The 22,478-nt window shown below is 36.0% G+C and overlaps 1 protein-coding gene across 1 annotated transcript; it reads right to left on the bottom strand.

The window, feature by feature from the left end:
• Positions 1-8,593: 8,593 nt before the first annotated feature.
• LOC110963736 (tetraspanin-8-like) lies at positions 8,594-21,311 on the bottom strand. Its single transcript, XM_022212208.2, has 9 exons — positions 21,152-21,311; positions 18,574-18,645; positions 18,377-18,493; positions 17,404-17,478; positions 16,281-16,376; positions 12,343-12,453; positions 12,213-12,257; positions 12,047-12,130; positions 8,594-10,303 (listed from the first exon to the last, which is right to left on the bottom strand). Exons 1-9 carry the CDS (start codon positions 21,209-21,211, stop codon positions 10,163-10,165), a joined length of 801 nt encoding a protein of 266 aa, XP_022067900.2. The 5' UTR covers positions 21,212-21,311; the 3' UTR covers positions 8,594-10,162.
• Positions 21,312-22,478: the final 1,167 nt, after the last annotated feature.

The following is a 22,478-nucleotide window of genomic DNA, read 5'->3' as shown; positions in this document are numbered from 1 at the left end:
AGCGGAAAGAGGGATCACTCCGCCGGAAGTCCCTTAAACACGCCTCACAATAATCTTTATTCCAGCAGGTTTTTATTGGAAACAGAAACACATGAAGGGAAATCAAAACACGATATGACACGACAAGTTAGTCACCATTAAACAGCTTTATTTTAAGTCAGAAAAGTATCATGTAAAAGTCACTAAATGTGATTTTAAAAAACAAACAAACATATTTTTCAGCAAATTATGGTGAAATAATAGTCAATTATGAGGCGTGAAAGGTGAGCAGGCCTGGGGTGGCTCATCGGGAGGACCGGGGCAATTCTCAAACATCAGAAACTTGTCTGATGTTTGGGCTGCCAGGGCTGGTGTTCTGTCATGGCACTGGGCTCATCATTATGCTACCGCTGCTACTGCTGTACACGTCCGTGCACACGGTCAGAGGTGTTTGAAAGATGAAAACAGGAAGAGCAAGGATGATGTGGAGAAGGCAAGAATTAAAAACAGGAAAGTTCTGGAAACAGACGCAGACAAATGTGCAGAAATTGGAAACTTCTTCACTGAAGCTCGCGGTTTGAAACGACAAATGAGGACGAGGAAACGGATACGGACTTTGTTGAACTTTGCAAACCACCGTTTAAGTTAATTATCAAATCAATGAATTGTGTGTCATTGTGGTGTAAAACATAACATTATATAATTGAAATAATAGTATGATGTGACCACATAACTGGGAAACTTTGTCCTGCAGCCTCTCAGAGTCAGAAGAAAGATCCAGAACCAAGCAGCAGTGAAGTTAGTTCCAGTACTTTCTATGTCCAAACCATAGCAGTGACCCATTTTATTTTTATCATTAAAAGACAGTAAATACACAAAGACCACAATTGAAAGGGAACAGGATGAGATAAAAAAACATTTACCTTCATTACTGATGTCCAGTTTTAATAAAGTTCATGCTACTTTTATAAAATGATGAAAGTGAATAAATTGTATTTCTGTGATCTGTGTTTGATTTCTGTCTTTTCTCCTCATCCAGATGTTCAGAGGGAGCTGATGCCACATCTGGTCCAGCCGATGGAAGGTGTTGAAGTTCTCTGACTGAAGATGGTCCTCTGATGGATTTAAGGTTCAGATGCTCAGGAACAAACTCCACCAATGAGCCAACAGGGAAGCTTTAGCTTTATTAAATGTTGTTATGAAGGTTTTGCTGTTTTTCTCTGTGAATGCAACGTGCTCCAACTGAAACCTGAACTAGAAGAACTTAGAAGTAAATCCTTTAGTTGCATTAATAACCTCAGAACATTCTCAGTTTATTCCGGTCTTGGTTGGAAACAGAATCTCTGTATTGATTCAGGTAAAAGCTGAACGTCACAGCATGTTGGATCAGAACCAGCAGATAAACTGATGGTGTTGGACTGTCAGAGCGTCATGTTGCAGCTCAAAGCAGCTTTTCTATCTCACTTCATTCTGACATTCAGATCCAGTTGATGCATAGACTGTATATAAAGATGGCCCACCTGGAAGTGTCAAAAACTTGCAATATCACGCCGTCCGCTAGGGTTGGCTCCAAAAGGCTTTTTCTCCATAGACCCCAATTCATTTTTGGAAAAAATAAAATTTGATAGACTGATGTTCTACAGCTCAGGATTTTTTTCCCGTTAGTTTTCATGGTCAAAATGAGAGATCAGGGGGCCGATCTTAAAATAAATCAATACTGAATTTTAAATAAATCCTTAAAGTTGGCGGAGCCAGGGGGCGTGGCTATACTTGATAGACAGCAACAGAAGCCTCTGCGGTAAAACGTGGGCGGGATAAGAGAGTCCTCAGCCAATCCTGCCCCTAGTTGCTCTCCGGTCCAGCCTGTTTGATGACGCTTTTACGTCACTGGCTCCAAAAAATCCAAAACGGCGACCAGGAAGTAGCAAAATCCGGGCTTCATGAGAAGGTGAATTCAGCAACAAACGGTCGGCAAGATGGCGGCGCTCTGAGCGGTTCGGTCTTTCGTCTTCTCTAAGTATATTCCCTCCAAAGTCTTAATATTGACGAGGAATTCCCACGAAACCCCACATTTCGCCTTAGCAAAGCAACTGGCAATTATACTGAGACCAAAATGTCAAAACAAAACGCAACTGTGTCTTCGCAGAAACTGTTTGACCACGGGTATGCTATGGTCAACGCCACGCCGATTGAAATAGACCGCAACAGCGACAAGAGAGATCGAGAGGACTCTTCTCTCCCCCCAACACCGTCTAAAGATCATCCACGAAAAGTATCCAAGCAAAATGAAGAAGAGGTAACTGGCTCTGTTATCCTGGCTGCCATCAACAACCTAAACATAAAATTTGATTCACAAGAAGATCGCATGAGAGAGTTTGCTGCTAAGCTAACGCAAAACTGTGATATGCTAGCGAGCCTTGCCAAGACAACAGAATTCAATGCAGCAGAAATCAAAGACTCAAAGGCGAAAATTACTGCATTGGAACACGAACTGGAGGTTGTAAAAGCTGAAATGATTGTGTTAAAAGAAAGAAGCAAAGAACATGATACTTATAAGAGAAGATGGAATCTCAAAATTAAAGGAATGAAAGAGGCCATGAATGAAAACACCAGACGCGAAGTCATTGAACTGTTCGCAAAAATAGCTCCTCAGTGGGCTCAGAAAATGGATGACATTGTGGATACTGTGCATCGGCTTGGCCGCAAAGAGGAGGGAAGAGTAAGAAACATCATTGTTCAGTTCACCAAACGGCAACACAGAGATGCTATGTGGGATATGACAAAAGATTCAGAGGTCTGTCGAAACGCTAGAATCCGGTTCGGGGAAGATCTCACCAAGGAGGTCAAGGAGGCGAGAGAACTGATATGGCCACACATCAAACAAGCGCGCCAAGAGGGACGGAAGGCGTACTTTCGAGGCCCCTACGGATACATTGAAGGTCGTCGTATTACAACTTAAGTAATGCTACTTACAAGTGCTTCACGTGGGAGAACATTAATAGGAGGAAATGACAACTTTTCAAGTAACCTTAAGTCACTAAACACTTTCATTTGATTTCTCGTGTTACATTTTATTTGTTTATTTGTATTGCGGCGAAGTTTGCCAGCAGATGAATGTTTTGAAAGCCAACTTAAGTTTTGTTTCGTTGAACTCAAGGGGTCTTAAAGACAATCTCAAAAGGAAAGCCATTTTTTTGCATTGTAAGGGTTTTAAATCACACTGTGTCCTCCTTCAAGAAACTCACTCGTGTGCCACTGATGCCGCATTCTGGACAACACAATGGGGAGACAAAATTTTCTTCAGCCATGGCAGCAACAAGTCCGCAGGAGTCGCCATCTGCCTTAACAAGTGTCCGGGTAATGTACTTTCCCATAAGGCAGATGATAAAGGCCATTGGCTGACAGTTGTTATAAAAGTTGATGATGCACATATAATTCTGACAAACATTTATGGTTATAATAATACCACCCAAAATAGGAATCTGTTGCAAGAAATCACTGAAATTATCTCTCAATATAAAATCTTATACCATACAGACTTAATATTACTGGGGGGAGATTTTAATTTGGCTCCGGATGATTATCTAGATAGATATCCATCAAAATTTAATGTTAATCATTATAATACCACTTTACTAGAATTTTGTAATACTTTCTCCTTGATTGACATCTGGAGGAACAAAAATCCAAGTCTTAAACAATACTCTTGGATCAAACCTAATGGATCTACCAAATCAAGGATTGACTTGTGGTTAGGTGCCCCAGGATTAGCTAGCTATGTTTCAGAGGTACTAATCTCCACGGCACCTTTAACTGACCACTGTCTGTTGTCTCTCAACCTAAAACCAGATGTCACAGCTAATAAAAGAAATGTATATTGGAAATTTAATACGGACCTACTAAAAGACCAAAACTATTGTGAAACAATTAAAGGCCTGATTGCGGATATTAAATATGATGTATCTATTGGTAATTACTGTTGCAGATGGGAGTTTCTTAAATTTAAAATTAGGCAGATTTCAATACAATTTGGCAAAGAAAGAAGCAAGGCTCTAAGGGAACAGGAATTGAAATTAATACAAGACTTGGATGATTACTGTAAAAAGACCCCAATGTTAGACTCTGACAAAGCTGCTTTCATAAACCTCAAGTGTAAGTTGGATGAATTAAGCTCCAGGAGGGCCAGAGGAGCCTTTATTAGGTCAAGAGCGAAATGGATCGAAGATGGAGAACGTAACACAGCGTACTTCTGTGGCCTTGAAAAAAGACGACAGGAAAGAAATCAGATTAGCACACTTATGATTAATGATGTTGAATGCACAGATCCAAAAACAATTTCTGATGAGGTCTACAAATTTTATAAAGATCTTTATACACCTGCGCCCTGTGATGGAGACACACTTTTGGACAGCATAAACCACAACATTCCATCTATAAGTGTGGACTTTAAGAAAATGTGTGACTTGACCATTGAATTGTCTGAGTTTGATGCTGCGGTTAAACAACTCTCCCTAAGGAAGTCTCCCGGACAGGACGGCATCTCATCAGACTTTTATAAACACTTTTGGGAGGACATAAAAGATCTTTTCTTCCTCGCAGTACAGGAATGTATCAGAAACAAATCTCTGATGACCACCATGAAACAAGGCCTGATTTCATTGATCCCAAAAAGTGGCAAAGACAAAAGATATCTCCATAACCTACGACCAATAACTTTACTCAATGTAGATTATAAATTACTTGCTCATGTCATTGCCAACAGGCTTAAAAAGGGTCTCTCACACATTATAAGCGAATCTCAATCTGGTTTTCTTAGAGGTCGCTCTATTCACAATAATATTAGACTTGTACTCGATTTGTTAGATTATCGTGACAGAATGGAAGAAGATGGTTTCATTCTGTTTTTGGACTTCTGTAAAGCATTTGACAGAGTTGAACACTCTTTTATGCTAGATACATTACATCATTATGGTTTTGGAAACCCCTTCTGTGACCTTATCCAAATGCTGTATAGTGACATCAGTAGCTCGGTGTTGCTCCCTTTTGGTTCTTGTAAGCGCTTCAGTGTTAAAAGAGGTATTCGCCAAGGGTGTCCGGCATCGCCCTTATTGTTTATTATGGTTTCCGAAATTCTAAGTATTATGATAAAAAATTGTGAAGAAATTGAAAAGTTAACTGTTTTAGGAACGCCACTTGCTATTAGTCAACTCGCAGATGATACCACCCTTTTTCTTAAAAATGAGGCACAAATACCCATTGCTCTACAAGTAATTGACCGTTTTTCTAAAGCCTCTGGGCTCTACTTAAATATTGATAAATGTGAGTTAATGGCCATTCATGACCATCCCCAAATATCATTGTATAACATTCCCGTGAAAGACCAAGTCAAATATTTAGGAATTATGATCTCAAAGAACCCAGTTGACAGAGTAAAAAACAACTTTGATAATACGATTAAGAAGAGTAAAGATATTCTAAATATATGGTTACAGAGAGACCTTTCCATGTTTGGCAGATTATTCCTCTCTAAAATGGAGGGTCTCTCAAGGATTATTTACCCTGCCTACTCACTTGATGTCCCTCAAAACCTCATCAAACAAATCAATCAAAACAACTTTAGCTTCATCTGGAAGAACAAACATCACTTTATAAGGAGAAATGACGTGGTTAAATCGTTGGAAGAAGGTGGTTTTAACGCTATTGATTTTGATCCAATGAATGGCGCTTTAAAATTAAGGTGGTTACAAAACTTTATATCTCATATGGATTCAATCTGGTTTAATCTCCCGTCTAAATTATTCTGTAATCTTGGTGGTATTCAATTTCTCCTAAAATGTGATTTTGAATTATCCAAATTACCCATAAAACTGTCCAAATTTCATGAACAAGTCCTAAATTACTGGAAACTGGTTTATAAACATAATTTCACACCCCATGATACTCCAATATGGAACAATAGATACATCCTCATTAAGAAAAAATCATTTTACTGGAAAGATTGGGCTGATCAGGGGATATGGTCGGTACTGCACCTCATGGATGGAAGAGGGAATTTACTTGATTATACAGACTTTCAAAGTAAATACAACATTGCTTGTTCAATCCAACAATTTTCAGATGTTATTAATGCAATACCACAGGCACTTGTATGTACTTTAAAAGGTACTCTATCTTATAGTCCTATTGTTCCCTGTTTACACTCTCTTTCCATTCAACAATGCCCCTTTGTAGACAAAAAATGTAATAACAAATTTTTAAGAATGACTATAACCAATGAATGCTTTCCATTACCTCTCAGGAGACGAAAGTTAATGGATGGTTTCACAAGTCAAAATATTAGGGTCATTAGATGTCACTATACTAAGTTTCCTATCCCACCTAAAGCTAAAGAAGTGCATCTTAAACATATAAACAGTATCTACCCTTGTAAAGAATACTTGCATTCCATATTTAATATTGAGGACAACGAATGTGCCTTTTGCACCAGTAATATCGAAACAGAAGAACATTTGTTCTTTGCTTGTATCTTTACAAAAATTTTTTGGGACAGTTTTTGCATATGGGCAGACTATAATGGTCTGGGAATATCATCCTTGACTTATTCTAATGTTAAATTTGGTCTTATATTGAAGAATAAGAAAAAACAACTTACAATTAATAATTTAATTGTAATGGCAAAATTCTTTATACACAAATGTAAATTTGGAGATGCCAAACCAGCTTTTATTGTTTTCTTAAAAGATCTTTTAATTCTGAAGGATTCTCTGAAACTATGTAACTCAAAAAAAGCTATGTGGCTCTACAATGACATGTCTGCTCTGTCCTTTAACCCCGTTGCACCATGATGTTGTTGGCTTTCATTGTTTTGTTCATTATTATTGTTTTGTTTCGTTTTGATATGCGAATGTTTATTAACACCGATCAGTACTTTGTCTGAATGTAAATTGCTGTTAGCTTATAAGCTTCATTTGTCAATAAAAAAGAAAAAAAAAAAAAAAAAATCCGGGCTTCATTTTCTCGGCGTTGAAACCAACGGGTGACGTCACGGTTAGTTCACGCCTGGTTGATAGTGATCCATGTGGAAGTCTCACATCTCCTCATTTAACTCCACTGTTTATTCACCAGCACTTTATTTAATAAAAGTCCATCTAGTTTTTAGGAGGAATGTGATGTTTTATTTCTCTGTGAATAACTGCAGTCTAATGGAACAGCTGGAACTCTAACATCTGTCCTCATATTGATCATGAAGTAAAACGTGATAAAACTGCCAAATTGAGATAGAAATGAGAAATTATTGCATATAATATTTCAAATTAATGCTTATAAAAATATAAATAATCACAACATTTAGTTTCAGAAGAAAAAAAACGTGAAAAGTGAGAAAAAAGTGGAAATTATCCAACAAATTTTTAAAAAATGATATGACTAAAAGTTAAAATAGTCAAAATAAAGCAAACCTGTTTGGATTTGTAAGTAAAAAAAATTAATAAATATGAACATTAAACTGTCAAATTATGAAACAGAAACGTTTATTGCGTCTTAAGTTTCATTTAACCAGGAAGTGTTTCTGTTTGTGTCTGAGTCTGGTGCTCAGAAGAAGCAGCGGAGTGAGACCTCTTCAAAGCGGCTCCTCTCTGCAGCGTCACATGACGACATAAAAACAACAAACATCCGTTTATTACTTTTTCTTTTTAATGACTTTGTTAAATATTCTGGCTGTATGATTCCGTTTTATGCAGATTCTGACCTCAGAAAATCACAAATAAAATAATTAAAAATATCAAAAATTAAAAAGAATTAATTCCGAGATTAATCTTTTTTTTATTTAATATTTAAAAAGCCAAAATATTTCATAAAATATTGAAAATATTATTTTTTAAAAATTATTTGACCCCAAACAAGTGACAAAAATCTAAATGTTTACTGTAAAATTATTAAATATGTTTAATTTTCTGTTTACAGAGTGAAAGATATGAGTCATAAATAATAATAAAAAATTGGATAAAAAAATAAAAATGTTCATTTATTTAGTCAAACTTTTGAGCTAACGTGAAATTTTAGTCTAAAGAGTCACAATGTGTAGATAATTATAAAAAGCAGACAAAAATTAGGAAAAAACTATCAGAAACTTTTAGTTACAAAGACAAAAACTAAGAAAATAATAAAAAATCTACAAAAACATAAAAATAAGAAATTAAAGGTGAAAGTTATTGGGGAAAGCTGAATAATGACAAAAATGATCTTGTCTAACAAAAATTTTGCCTCAAAAGGCTCAAATTTTGTTGAATAAGACAATTTTGTCCAAAATAACCCATTTTTAAATGTAACTTTTAGAAAAATGGTTATTTTTTACGGCTAAACTGGAAGTCAACGATGTGTTCAAACGTCTTCAGAAAGTTGGAAATATGAAGATTCTGTTTTTACAATTTCTTTTCCTGATAAACAGTAAAAATTTTCCGAAATTTTTGTGTTTTTAAAAATGTAAACAACTTTCAAACCTACTGATGGTTAGACTGGATCACAGCGCCACCATGTGGAGGATTTTCACATCATTTAAAGTCCTTTTAGATCTCGACATACAGAGGAAAATAGAAATAATTCACACAAATTCAGGTTTCCTTTTATTGTCTTTTATTCCTGCTAGTCGTTGATCCGTCAGACAATTTAAACAGAAAAATTTGTAAAATATAAGGAGTATTTTCGTTTTCTTACCTACAAACTAAATAAAGCACAAAAAGTGGATTTCTGCCCTCAAACTTAGTTTTTCTCAGAAGTAGTAATAGACTTATTTTGAAATGACTCTTCACCCATTTAACTGACCTTCGATCACACTTCCCTTTTCAAAATAAGAGCACTACAGCTGTTAATAACAAAGAAAGAAAATAAAAACACCAAAAAAAACAAACAAAAAAACAGTAGTAGCATATTTGTAACGTTTTAAAAACAAAGACGACTTCAGAAATGAACCACGGCTGGATTTACGTCAGTTTTTGACATTTTTGCTCCAGAGGTGGATTTTAGTGCTTCAGAAAACATTCTTGGCACTTATTTCACTTTTCACAATCACATTACATGTTTTTCTTTTGGATTTTTGCAACAGTTTCACGCCTTTTCTCAAAAATATTGTTACTAATGTTAAGTTTAGAAGTTTGTAGATGGTTTTCTGCAGCTCAAATGTGTCCAGAAGAGAAGTTTTGAGGCAAATGTCTTAGAAAATATTCATTTTTATTGTTTAAAGATGTTTTTCTAGAGAACTTTAGAGCCGAATTTCAAGGTTCGTCTCAAAATCTACACTTTAACCATCACTTGGACTCATTTTAAAACCATTTCTCCCCTTAAATTTGACTTTTCAAACAAAAAGTTACAGAAAAATGATCAATCTTGGTACCTTTAAGAAACATTCAAATTTTCGCAGGCATTGTATTCAGATGTGTCCAAACTGATTAAAATAAAAGTGCAAAAAAAGACTAAAAAATGTGACAAAATCTGTCAAAAATTAGTAAAAGGTTGTGCAATGAGGCCAAAATCTGTTAAAAAGGCTCAAATATTGTCAAAGTTTGCCCCAAACGACTGAAAATGTCTCCAATGTGAGAAGAATCTGAAAAAGACTTAAATTTTGTCTGAAATTACTCGATTTGAGACAATTTTGTCAAATGTGACAAAAAAAAAAAAAAAGTCAAAAATTTTGTTTAAAATGACAGTTTGGCCGAAACACAAACTGTCCAAAATTACCCAAAAGGTGCATAATCTTACAAAAAAAAAAAAAAAAAAAAAAAAAAGGGTCAAAAATGAGTAAAATTTTGTCCAAAACACTCAAAATTCATCAAATGTGACAAAAATCTGTCAAACGTGAGTCAAAATTTGAGGGTTTCTGGCTCAAAATAGGAAAATAAAGAGTCAAATGTTGGACCTTAAACTCAAAATAGAGACTTTTAATGTCGTACAAAAATTAATTTTCTCACATTTTTCCGTCTTTTGGTACAAATCTTCTTCTGGAGACATGAGATTCGTTTACAGTTATTCTGTGACGTTAGAGAGGAAACTAAGAAAAGGTGCATTTCAAACTTCAGACCGCAGGAAAACAAACATTGAAACTTCAGGCACTTTGGACACAGTTCAACAAACAGAAATAATCAAGAAAAAAAACAACAGGAACCCGAACTTTCCGCCAGCAGGGGGCGCCTCAGTAGGGCGGGGGGTTGTGCAGCTCCTGGTATTTGGGCGGCGCCGGGGCGAAGATGGTCGGAACCGACAGCAGGACGGTGGGCCGGTTCGGATAACGGAGCTGATGGATCATGATGGAGGACAGGACCAGACCCAGCAGCTGAAACAGGAAGTACAGTTTAAAAAAAAGAGAAGAAAAAACACAGGAAGTACAGTTTAAAAAAAAAGAAGAAGAAGAAACACAGGAAGTACAGTTTAAAAAAAAAACAGGAAGTACAGTTTTTAAAAAAAAGAAACACAAGAAGTACAGTTTAAAAAGAGAAGAAGAAAAAACACAGGAAGTACAGTTTAAAAAAAGAGAAGAAGAAAAAACACAGGAAGTACAGTTTAAAAAAAAAAAGAAAAAACACAGGAAGCACAGTTTAAAAAGAGAGAAGAAGAAAAAACACAGGAAGTACAGTTTAAAAAAAAAACAGGAAGTACAGTTTTTAAAAAAAGAAACACAAGAAGTACAGTTTAAAAAGAGAAGAAGAAAAAACACAGGAAGTACAGTTTAAAAAAAAGAAGAAAAAACACAGGAAGTACAGTTTAAAAAAAAAGAAAAAACACAGGAAGCACAGTTTAAAAAGAGAGAAGAAAAAACACAGGAAGTACAGTTTAAAAAAAAAAGAAAAAACACAGGAAGTACAGTTTAAAAAGAGAGAAGAAGAAAAAACACAGGAAGTACAGTTTAAAAAAAATTCTACAAAAATAACGTTAAAAAAAATCACATTCTGGAGCAAAATGTCTAAATATACGTAATAAATCTGCTTCACGGAGTATTTACAGGATAAATGTTTATTTATTTTCAAGATTAAATTTAACTGAAATTACTTTCCAGTTTATCCATTAAACATTCTTAAAGGTAAAAAATGTTTATTTAGATTTTATGTGCATTAAATAATCTGCATCCATGTTTTAGTGTTTATTATGGTCGAATATCATCGCTAACTTTAAATAAACGGATCAGAGGAATTTAAATTACACCACTTTATTTGCATAATTAATGAGATTATAATCTCCTAATTAAAATTTATTTAACAGAAATTCAAAACGATGTAGAATTTGACAAAAATATCTCAAAATGCGTCTATTGTGAGAAGAATGTGTCAGAAATGAATAAAATTTATTCTGAAGTGACTCAAAATTTGTCTGACAAAATCCTGTCAAACTTTTTGTCCAAAAGGTCTTAAAAGTTGTCAAAATATGCAAAAAGTTTCACCCCTAAAGCTTTAAAATATGAAGAATCTGACAAAACAGTTGTTCAAAACCACTCAGAATTTATCTAATGAGGCAAAAATGACTTGGAAATTGTTCAATTATCAAAAGTTTGCCCCAAAAGATTCAAAATGTGACTTATGAGATGAATCTGTCAAAAAACAAATTTTGTCTAAAATTACTCCAAATTTGTGTCACAAAAACCATCTGACATGACTAAACTTTTGTCCAGAATGACTCACAATGTGATTAATGTGAGAAGAATCGATCAGAAATAAAAAGTTTGTCTGCAACGACTCCAGTTTGTCTGTGGCCAAAATCTGTTAAAAAAAAAAATTACGGAAAATTGTCTAATTCGACAAAAATTTGACCAAATGTCTCAAAATTCGTCTATTGCGACATTAATTTGTCTGAAACATTTAAATTAGTGAAGTACATTTACTAAACTAAAGACGATTGTATTATTGGTCTAGTCAATGACATTCAACTGGAAAAAAAACACCTTAAATTCAGAGTTTTTCCTGTGGCGCCCCCTAGAGGACGCTCCAGTAACAGAATAAACACCCGATGGGTTTACCTGTTGCACTGATGGATATAAAACTAAACATTTCAGCCTTCTCTGGATAAATAAATGAAATAAACTCACAGCCAGAATAGCCAGAGTGAAGACGACGCCGAGCAGGACGTCGAAGAACAGCAGGATGTAATGCATCATGATGGGGAAGCAGGGCTGGAATTACAAACAGCCGTTAGAATTTCACCTTCAGCTTTGTTTTCATTCATCTCTTTAGATGTTAATCCGGTTTACTGACCTTGGCGTAGATGGACTTGGTCTGAGCGAACTGAAAAAGCAAGTCCTAGAAGAGAAGATTAAAAAGAAGAGTTAAAGATCTGGACGTGAAGAATCGGATCGGCGGACGAGTCGGATTGATCGTCACTCACCCTGTACTCGATGTTCTGACACTGGCCTTCCTCCATCTCCGGGTCGCAGGAACAGGATTGTGGGATGTTCTTCCTCCAGTCCGTGTAGCTGAACAGACCGCAGCAGTGAAACTGAAACCAAAGAAGAAGAAACACAGGAGGGTTAGCGGTCAAACATTTGGCCCAAAATTTTGTTGAATGTGGGGAAAAAAAAAAAAAAAAAAAAATCTGTTAATTATTCAAAATGCAGCCAATGTGGCAAATCTGTCCAACAATGACTCAAAATTGATTAAATGTGAACAAAAAAAAAAAAGACAGGCATCTAAGAATGGATCTGGTCTGACAAAAACTGGATTTAGTTCTTAGCGCTGATTTATATTTGGTCTAAAATGATTCAAAATCTTCCTAATGCGACTTAAATTTGTCAAAAATCTGAGGTCTGAGCTGACGGAAGCTAAAATGACAGCTTATGTCTTTTTATTAAACTCTGAAGGTTGGTTTACACACTTCAGGGTTACACAGTGCAGCGGTAAAAACATTAAATCTGGAGTCTTTATTTTGCAGAAGCATGCTGCTGACAGGCAACATGTGGACCAACGGTGGTTTTCTTGTTTTGTTTTTTCATTTGGAATCAACAAATGCTGGGTTTGTTCAATTTGTCAAAAAAAAAAAAAAAAAGGCCCCAGTTTGACTCAGACTTTGTTAAATGTGACCAAAAATAAATTAACATTTGTCTGATTTAACAAAAACATGACCAAAATTACTCAAAATTTGTGCAGTATGACAAAATATCGTTAATAATTTTTCAAATTTGACAAAATGTTTTAAAAAATTACTAATATTTTCTCTAAAATGACTCAAAAATCTGTCTGAGTAATATGTTAAAAATGACTAATATTTAGTACAAGAGGATTAGAAATTAGGAAAATTAGACAAAAGTGTGTTAAATTACTAGGGCTGGACCCGAATATTCATTCGCTACGGTGGTATCCAGATATTAATTTTGGTATCCGAATATTCGCCCCCCCCCGTTACCGGGTGGAAAGAATATGCAGCGTTACGGTCTTCCTTCGGCCCACATCGGCTCATCCAGTCCTGTGACTGATCACCCCCTCCTCCCCCCAGACGAAAATATTCGGAGCTCGTCTCTTCTTCGTCTCACCCATTCCTGTTTCTTACCACCACCTGAATGTCCGGGTGGCTGCAGACTCTGACGTCATGCTTCACTTCGTTGCATAAACACAAGATAAGATGCTGAAGATCTCCACTGTTTGGGAATTATTCAGTTTAACTGAAGACAAAACAAAGGCAAAATTTGGACCCGGGAGACCAGACGAACGGATCCGAATAGTCGGGCCGTCTCCGCCACAAGCCCCCCCCCCCCCGTCAGACATTACGGGGCGGAACGGATATTCGTCTTTAATAGGCCCTGAATATTCAGAGGCCAGAAACCACTATTCGGGCCAGCCCTAAAAATTACTAATATTTGAAATGAAATCTTGAAATTGGTTAAATGAACAAAAACATGTTCAAAATTACTAATTCTTTGCATGGAATATCTCAAAATTTGTTTATTCTATCAAAAATTTGACCAGAATTACTACAAATTCATTCAGTCTGACAACATTTTATTTAAAAAAAAAAATTCTTAAAGGTGACAAAATTCTAAAGGACTAATAATTTGCCTACCAATGACTCAAAATCTAATGTGGCTTTAATGAGTCTACAACTTTACAAAAATATGCTCAAAATGACTAATATTTTTATGAAATGACTCAAAAGCTGCACCTAAACCTTCATTTCTATTACAGAAGTGAAAAGTTTAATCCTGCAGTAGGTTTGAAACTAATTCACTGGAATTTTTCAAATAAAACATCATCTGCATAAAAACTAATAAGAATGCAGTTTTATTCCGTATACGGAGCCTTTAATATTAAAGTATGCCGATTAAGTGGAGTTAGATTTGTGTTGATATAATCGTCACATATTTGTCCGTTTTACTTTTTTGTTTTTGCTTCTGAGAGTTTAATTTCTCTTTTATTGAATTATACCGACACTAGTTTGACTCTGTTGTACTTTAGCTGCAGGTAGAATTTACATGCTGCAAATTTGAAAGAGCCAAAACAGGAAGTCCAAACCGCTGCTTTGTGTTGACGCATTAACAGTCAGACAGCCAGTGGTTAGACCTTCAGGGGATTTTCCATCTGATCCTAATCTGCTCTGCGGTGAAAAACGTCAAAGGTTTGTTTGCTTTTAAAGCTGCTGCCTGAAAAGGACTTCACGCCGATGGTTTTGTGTAGATTAGAGAAAGAAAAGGCTCTTTTCACATAGATGCAAGGACTCAACTGTTTTTTTTTAAGGTTTGTTTCACTTCAGTAGATCTTAAATCCAAAAGAAAAACTGTGAAACCTAAAAACAGAAGAAAAAGAAGGAACCTTATTAAAATCAGCTCTTTTTTTTTACGTTCCGTCTTTTGCGTTCTGATATTTTTGGTTCATTTTCATCAGAAATATAAATGTGGGGAAAAAAAAAAAAAAAAGGATGTGTTGAGTCCCAGCCCTCCTTAAAAACAATCCACAAAGACGAGGTGACCTTTAGACATTATAAAACATGGTTGCGCGAGGATGACATCATCTCCTCTTGACTCTGTATTTGAATTTCTGCCTGATGACACACCTATTTGTCAGAGCGCCAGCCAATCAGAGGCCGGAGCCACACCTGGGAGATTCTAGGAATGAAAACCGGTCCGTCAACAAAAGCTTGTGACCTGGAAACTCACTGACGGCAGCACATTTATCTACAGGCCTCACCGATTCTGAAAGTTTGGTTTTATACCGACAGTAAATGACACTAAAATCTGGAGCCAACCTGGATAAGCTGATGTTTGCCAGCAGAAGTCTGAGAATGTCCTATGATGAATCGAGAAGGTTTCAACCTTTATGTTTAAATTAGTCAGTTAAATTTGTAAATTTTTTACATTGATCTTACCCATCAACCCTAAATGATTAAAGGTAAATTAGCATCATTAATAAATTAGAGTCTAAAACTTAAGATTTACTTTAGCCATAAGAATAAACATCATTGTAGATTCTTAAACTAGATATTTACATAAATAATACTGTAGCAGAGATTCTCAAAGTGTGGGGGATGGGAGTGATTGGAAAGAAAAGGTCCGACTACGCAGAATTAATTGGCTGAACTGCGGCCTTAAAATCGGCCTGTTTTTCGCAGCACATAATATTCAAACTCTGCTGGCAGTACCAAAACGCAATAATACCAAGTATGCAAATACAGACTGGGCCTCAAAAGTGCAATTGGACCGCCGGGATACCACCTCAGTTCATCCACTCCAATTATTTTTAGCAGGGGTGTCAAACATGCGACCTGTGGGACAAAACCGGCCAACCAGATGGTCCATTTCAGCCCGCGGGACAACTTTACAAAGTGTAAAAGTTACAGCGAAGACAATACCTGTAAATTTGTAAAACTATAAATTTAAAATAATTTAGACTTTGTCAAGTTGTTTTGATGAGAAAGTAAAATACTAGATTGTTCAGTTCCAGCAGTAGTTTTGTCCTCTAAAGGGAGGCCTGACAGAAGAAGTTAGAGAACCGCTGGTTTATGATGAACACATTTTAGTTGGGCGAGTGTGTACGTGTTCTCGCTCAGCTTTGTGGGGACCAACACCAGTTTGTGACCTCGTGAGGACATTTCATAACAGACCCACAATAGGTTGTTTGAACGTTTAGATCTGGGTGTTGTGGCTAAGGTTTGACTAGTGGACAAGTTTTCAGAGCCGATAGATCACCACCACTCAGGCTCGCCAGGGAGCATTTTAAAAATTATATATTCTGAAATCAAATTACATTTCAGGACCATGATTGCAATCAGAAGTATTTTATTTATTTAGCACTTAAAGTAAATTATGTAGATTGCGACAATAAAGAAGCTAAACTCACCGACGTCTGCAGGGAGTTGGCCATGTTCTGCAAATCAGACGGAGCATCATCCAGAGGCAGATAATCTTGCAACTTTGCCCTCAAAATGTTCTCAACCTGCAAAAACAAACAAATTAAATTAGAAAACTCAAAGTGCTGGCACAGTGTTGAAGTACTCAGATCAGCTCATTTATTTCCTAAAACAAACATACCACTAATAAACTAGAACAGTAAAGTCAAAGAATAATAATAAAAATGGGTGAAAGCTGCAGCTAATTATTTTCTTTAGAACATAATAAAAAATGGTGTTAAAAACAGTTCAAATGTCAAAAATATGAAGAGAAATCTTAGCAAAATTATTAATGTATTTTGTTGTTTTAGCAAAACAAAAAAATAACTTATTGAACAATGAAATTACAAAATTAACACAAAAATCATTTACATTTAAACTATTTTTCAGTTCATATCAAATACTTATTTTTAACATTACAATTATTATTAGAAACTGAGAAAATATGAAAACAAATCTATAAAAGCTGTAATAAATAAGTTATACTACCAAGGATAACCTTACTACAGTAATTAACTTTTTTTTTAAAAAAAGGTAACCAATTTGTTTAAACATAAGTTTAGATTATGTAGAAAAGTGTTGAAACTAAACTTAATGTCTGTTAATTACCATTTTAGACACTTTTTTTCTAATACATTTCATTTGTTCATTTAGCTTCTTTTTGTATTTTGTTTGTAATTAAGATTAACAAAAGGTGATTTTTCTCTCAGAATATGTTGCTAGCTTCTACTGCTGAAGTTTTAAAGTTCTTTTAATGAAGTCAAATACTTCTTTTTAACATAATGATGGCTAAAAATTAGCTCCTAATCATGTAATCAGTGTTGAATTTAATTAAAGCTACTTTTCATAGTGTAGGAACAAAGTCGAGTTTTAGGTTTTGCTCTCACGCTTTGCTTCTTTATTTGAAACTTCAGCGTTTGTTTGCCATCCTGAGTGTCGGATTTCACTTTCATTGTTGCCCACAGGTTGGTGTTGTGGCCGTGAACAAACAGAGGAGCGTCTGCCGAACAAACAACCTGCAGCGCTTCCTCTTTAACCCGTTAAACCTTTAGTTCGGCGGCGTCGAGTTTCTACCTGAGGACGAGCGATGGCGGTCGGGATTCCAGCTCGGAGCATCAGCAGGGTTCCGATGATCATACAGACCAGGAACTGAAGGGAGGAACACAAAAAAAAACGACTTAAAAACACTGAATCTGATGCAACGACGGATTTCCAGACTGTTTAACTTTGACCAGAGTTTCACAACAGGAAAAAAAAAATCAACATAATGCAAGAGAACATCAAAAAAAAAAAAAGCTGCTCTTCAGAACAAAACCATCAGATAATCTTAGTTTCTTCCTCATTGTTTTTTACTCAACCTTTAGAAACATACAGAGGCAGCTTTAGACTCTAAATTATCTGGTTTTGGTGGCTGGTGCTGGCCTGAATAGTGGCTTTCTGGCCTCCGAATAATTGGGCCCCATTAAAGACGAATATCCGAATATTCGTTCGCTACGGCGGTATCCAGATATTAATTTTCGTATCCGAATATTCGTCCCGCCCCCTAACGTCCGACGTGGGGTGGGGGGGCTGGTGGTGAATATTCGGATACCAAAATTAATCTCCGGATACCGCCGTAGTGAACGAATATTCAGGATACTCGGGTCCAGCCCTAGAACTCCGTACAAATTAATTATGAAATAAAGCTGTGTGAAAACATTCACACCAAATTCTTTTATAGTCACATTTAATTTTCATTTAGTGTAAATTTATGCTTCATTTTGTGCGTTTCTGTCCATGTTTCACACAACGTCACAGTTTTCTGTTGTATTACGTCAGGATTTCTTTGACATGAACCTCTAATTTACAGCTAAATCAGATACTTTTGTAATGAATTGTGGCGAAAGCTTCCAGGAACGTCCTCGTTTTGGCGGCTCAGGGGAAGTTCAGGGCAGAACAGGAACAAACCACATCTCAGATTGCTTCTCTTCAGATTTGTCTTTGGTTTTCCCCTCAGACCGTTGACCCAGTTTGTAAACCAGATGTGCCGAAACGTCTCTTTACTCACCGCGATGAGCGAGCATTTGCTCTCCTTGTGAGCTCCGTAGGCGCCCAGGATGGCGACCATCATGGTGATGGCTCCGAACACATAGAGGGCGACCAGGCCGCCGGTACGACCCTCCAGCTGGAACAAAAACGTCTCCAGGTCAGGATTTATTCAGTCCAACAAGAAGAAGTTCATTTTTTTTACCGTCATTAACTCACGTCTTCTCGTCCTTCCACATTGGTGACGACCTGACACAGCAGAGCGAGACCGATGATGACTCCGCCCACAATCTGGAACAAAAATACATTTATTAGAGCCAAGAAAAACACTCAAAAAAACGCTTTATACAAAACTACAATCTGGAACAGCCAGTTTATTAAAACAAACCACAACCACCGGAACTACACTGTAAAAAAAAAAAAAAACAAGAGAAGGAGCCTCAAAAGTACGTTAAAAACTGAAAATAACAAATATCTGGAAATTAAGCCGGTTTATTAGAATTCAAGCTGAAGGATAAAAACAAACAACCACTGTAAATACACTGTAAAAAATAAAAACAAGCAAAAGGATTTTTAAAAAAATATGTTAAAAGAATTTTAAAAACGGTTAATCTGTGACAATAACTGCAAATATCTGGAAATCAATCACATTTTAGTTGAATTTTACAGCCAGTTGTAAAAATATAAAGAGGACCATTCCAAAAAAATTTAGCTAACATGTAAATTATTACTTTTTGATAGTTTTACTAAAAACGATTTAATTACAGTGAAAATCTGTAAAATAACATTTTAAATATTATTTACCGTCTTCAAACCTTAACTTACATAATTTCTCTTTTTAAATAATTGTCTGTAAAATGAGCAAATAAAGCCAACTTTAAAATGAGCACAAAGTGTTATTTTTCACTGACAAAGTTTTTGTTTAAAAAAAAAAAACATTAACGTGTAAATTCAAACGTTTCTCAATTATTTTACTACATATCACAGGTAATTTTTCTTCTGTAAGTTTTATTTTTAAATAAACAGTAATTATCTAGTGGGAAAACACTTTAAATCAGTAAAAATGTAATTTTACAGTCACACGTTTTTTAACACATACAATTATAACAAAAATCCACCAAAATTAGACTTTAGCGCTCCTTAGATGTAGAAATCTGCTGGTTTTGTGTCTCAAAATCACATTAAGCTCAGTATTTTGAGGTTTTTAAGTTAATGAAAGTTGATTTTATACAAAACTACATCAACATTTCTGTCTTTCAGTTTTTGGTTGTATATCAAGAGGATTATGCAACAGTCAGTAAGTTTTTTTCTAATAAAAAAAAACACCCTAAATGTGCTTTTTAAAGCTCCTCAGATGTAGAAATCTGCTGTTTTGAGTCCCTACATGCCAGTAAACTGATCACTTTGAACCTTTTGGCTGCTCTTTGCTCTGAACTCTTTGGGTCGCATCAGCTTTAGAAAATGGCCGCTCTAATGACGTCCAAACAGATTACATCTCGACTTCCTATCAAAGTTCTGCTTCTGCTGACATTCAAACTGCTGAACTAAACTCTAAAAACAGCAGAAATGTTGGTTTGTTCTGCAGGAAGATAAAGTTTCAAGGCTGAAACTGAATCAAAGTTTCCTGAAACCTCAAGATAAAAGTTGACCATCATTTCTACCAACTTTCATGTCTTCTACTGAACTACAGCATCATTTTTACAGTTTTACATGCAAACATTTGACTAAAGAGTTTCAACAGTAAGAAATCCAAACATTTGGACTTTTCCAGACATCCTTGAGCTCCAAACACTTCCATCCAGGAGATAAAATGGCTGCCTGCCTCTCACATGTCGGAAAACCGGAACCTTTAAGCCAATAAAACCCTGATTAAACTCCACTGTTTGGATCTAAAAGCAGCTCGATGGATGAACCTGAAGCTCAGAGAAGCTGGTTCTCTCTGCAGGAAGTGGAAGTTTTGAAACCTGAGACCGACTCCCAGCTGTCGGCTGACCTCCAACGGCCACAGATCCACCCAAAAAAACATTCCTGTTGGCAGGTAAACGAGGCCAGACGCTTTCATCGAGATAAAACAGCCCACAGAGGCACTTCCTGCTTCAGAAAACAGCTGCTTCTGGTCGCATTTAATGACTTGGGATTATTGGAAACCACCAGAGGCACAAAACTAGCAAACATTTCAGGCTTTTACACTTTCTTGTTTGATTGCAATGGGAATAATCTGAATTTTTGTTGTTGCTTTTGGTCAAAAACAAGCCATTCCCTGTACTTTTTTCACATATAAGGCTTTAAGACTCTTTAAATTGAACTTGTTTACTTGCAGACCTGAGAAAAAAAAAACAGAATCTTTGTTTTTTTTTCATCAAAATGAACCATTTGTTTGAGTTTTATTCACATGTAAGGCTTCAATTAATCATTTTCTAACGTTTTTACTAGTTTACATGAGAATAATCTGAGTTTTTGTTGGTTTTTTTTGGTCAAAATGAGCCACTTGTTTGACTTTTTTTCACATTTAACCATTAAAGTCACAGTTTATGTAAAGAGCAAGACTACAAAGAAGTAAACTAAATAAAAACCGGATTAAAACACTAAAAATAAACAAACTAAGCTCTGAAAAGTTGTGTAGGAACTAAAAACCAAACAAACACCCCAATAAGTTCAGTGAATTTGACATTTAACGCCGTTTGTGCTGTTTTTCGGACATGCGCACTGACGACTCCCACCTGCGCTGCGCACTTTAAATTCACGCACAATTTGCGGATTATAATAAATAATCGAATTCAGAAAAACAAAAACTCACCGCAAAGAGGATGTTGAAGATGGTGAAGGTGTGCTTCAGGCAGGTGTTGATCTGCGCCATGTTGGACACAAAACTTCCAGAAAAAACTCCCAAGAACCGAACAGAGATGATCCGGGTGAAGTGAGGGGACGCCGGCTGCGGCTGGTTTTAAGGGCCGAGACAGTTAGGAGGGGCGGAGCTTCCCGGAAATGTCACATAAGGAGACTTTCCGGGGAGCCAGAGGGGCGGAGGGAGGAGGAGGACGATAATGGAGGGAGGTTCCGGGAACAGCAGTGGAAAATTCCCGGAGCTCCGAGCGGAGAGGAGCAGCTCTGGAGGCCGAGGAGGAGGGAGGGAAGCCGGGACAGGTCTGGACATGAAACCGCCTGGAAGTGAGGACAAGAGTACCACAGAACTGCCACTTTAGTGTACTTTTACTACGATTTACAGTACTTTTACTGGTCTGCAGCGGGTCATAGTACACTTACTGCATATTTAAAGTACTTTTTCTGCTGTGTAATACTTGTACTCCAACCTATTTCAATATTATACTGCAAACACAAATAATGTACTTTATATTTGCTGTGGTTTCTTCAGATATATCTGCAGTGGTTTAAAGCAAAGTACATTTATTGCATATTTACAGTACTTATACATCTAGTCAAACATATTTGCAGTGGTTTAAAGTACATTTACTGCATATTTAAAATACTTTTTCTGCTATGTATTACTTGTACTCCAACATATTTCAATATTATACTGCAAAAACAAATGTTGTACTTTATATTTACTGTATTTTAAAGTCAAATGAAATACATTCATTGAAAATTTAAAGTACTTTTTCTGCTGTGTAATACTTGTCTTTTTGTGTCTCTGCAGTATTTTCGTGTCTCTGCAGTATTTTCATGTCTCTAGTATTTTTGTGTGTTTGTAGTCATTTTGTGTCTTTTTGTGGTAATTTTGTGTCTTTTTATGGTAATTTTGTGTCTCTGCAGTATTTTTGTGTCTCTGTGGTAATTTTGTGTCTCTTTGCAGTATTTTTGTGTCTTTGCAGTATTTTTGTGACTCTTTTTGATAATTCTGCGTCCGTTTGAAGTATTTCTCGTCTCTGTGTGTCTATGTTGTGTTTTATTTGCATTTTTTTTGCGTCTCTCTGCAGTTTGTTGTTTGTTTCTTCGTCATCTTGCAGTAATCTGAGTTCAGCATCTGTTTCTAATCTGTGCTGTCAGAAATTTCTCCTAAAATACATAGTTTTTTATGCCGTTTTTTTTGTTGTACTTCACATTTAAACGCCTCCGTAAATGAACCGACGACAAAGACGTCAGTGAAGCAGTAAAACTTCCAGAAG

Source organism: Acanthochromis polyacanthus, chromosome 1 (genome assembly GCF_021347895.1).
Source record: "Acanthochromis polyacanthus isolate Apoly-LR-REF ecotype Palm Island chromosome 1, KAUST_Apoly_ChrSc, whole genome shotgun sequence".
NCBI classification, from domain to species: domain Eukaryota; kingdom Metazoa; phylum Chordata; class Actinopteri; family Pomacentridae; genus Acanthochromis; species Acanthochromis polyacanthus.
This window is presented reverse-complemented; position numbering and strand designations above follow the sequence as displayed.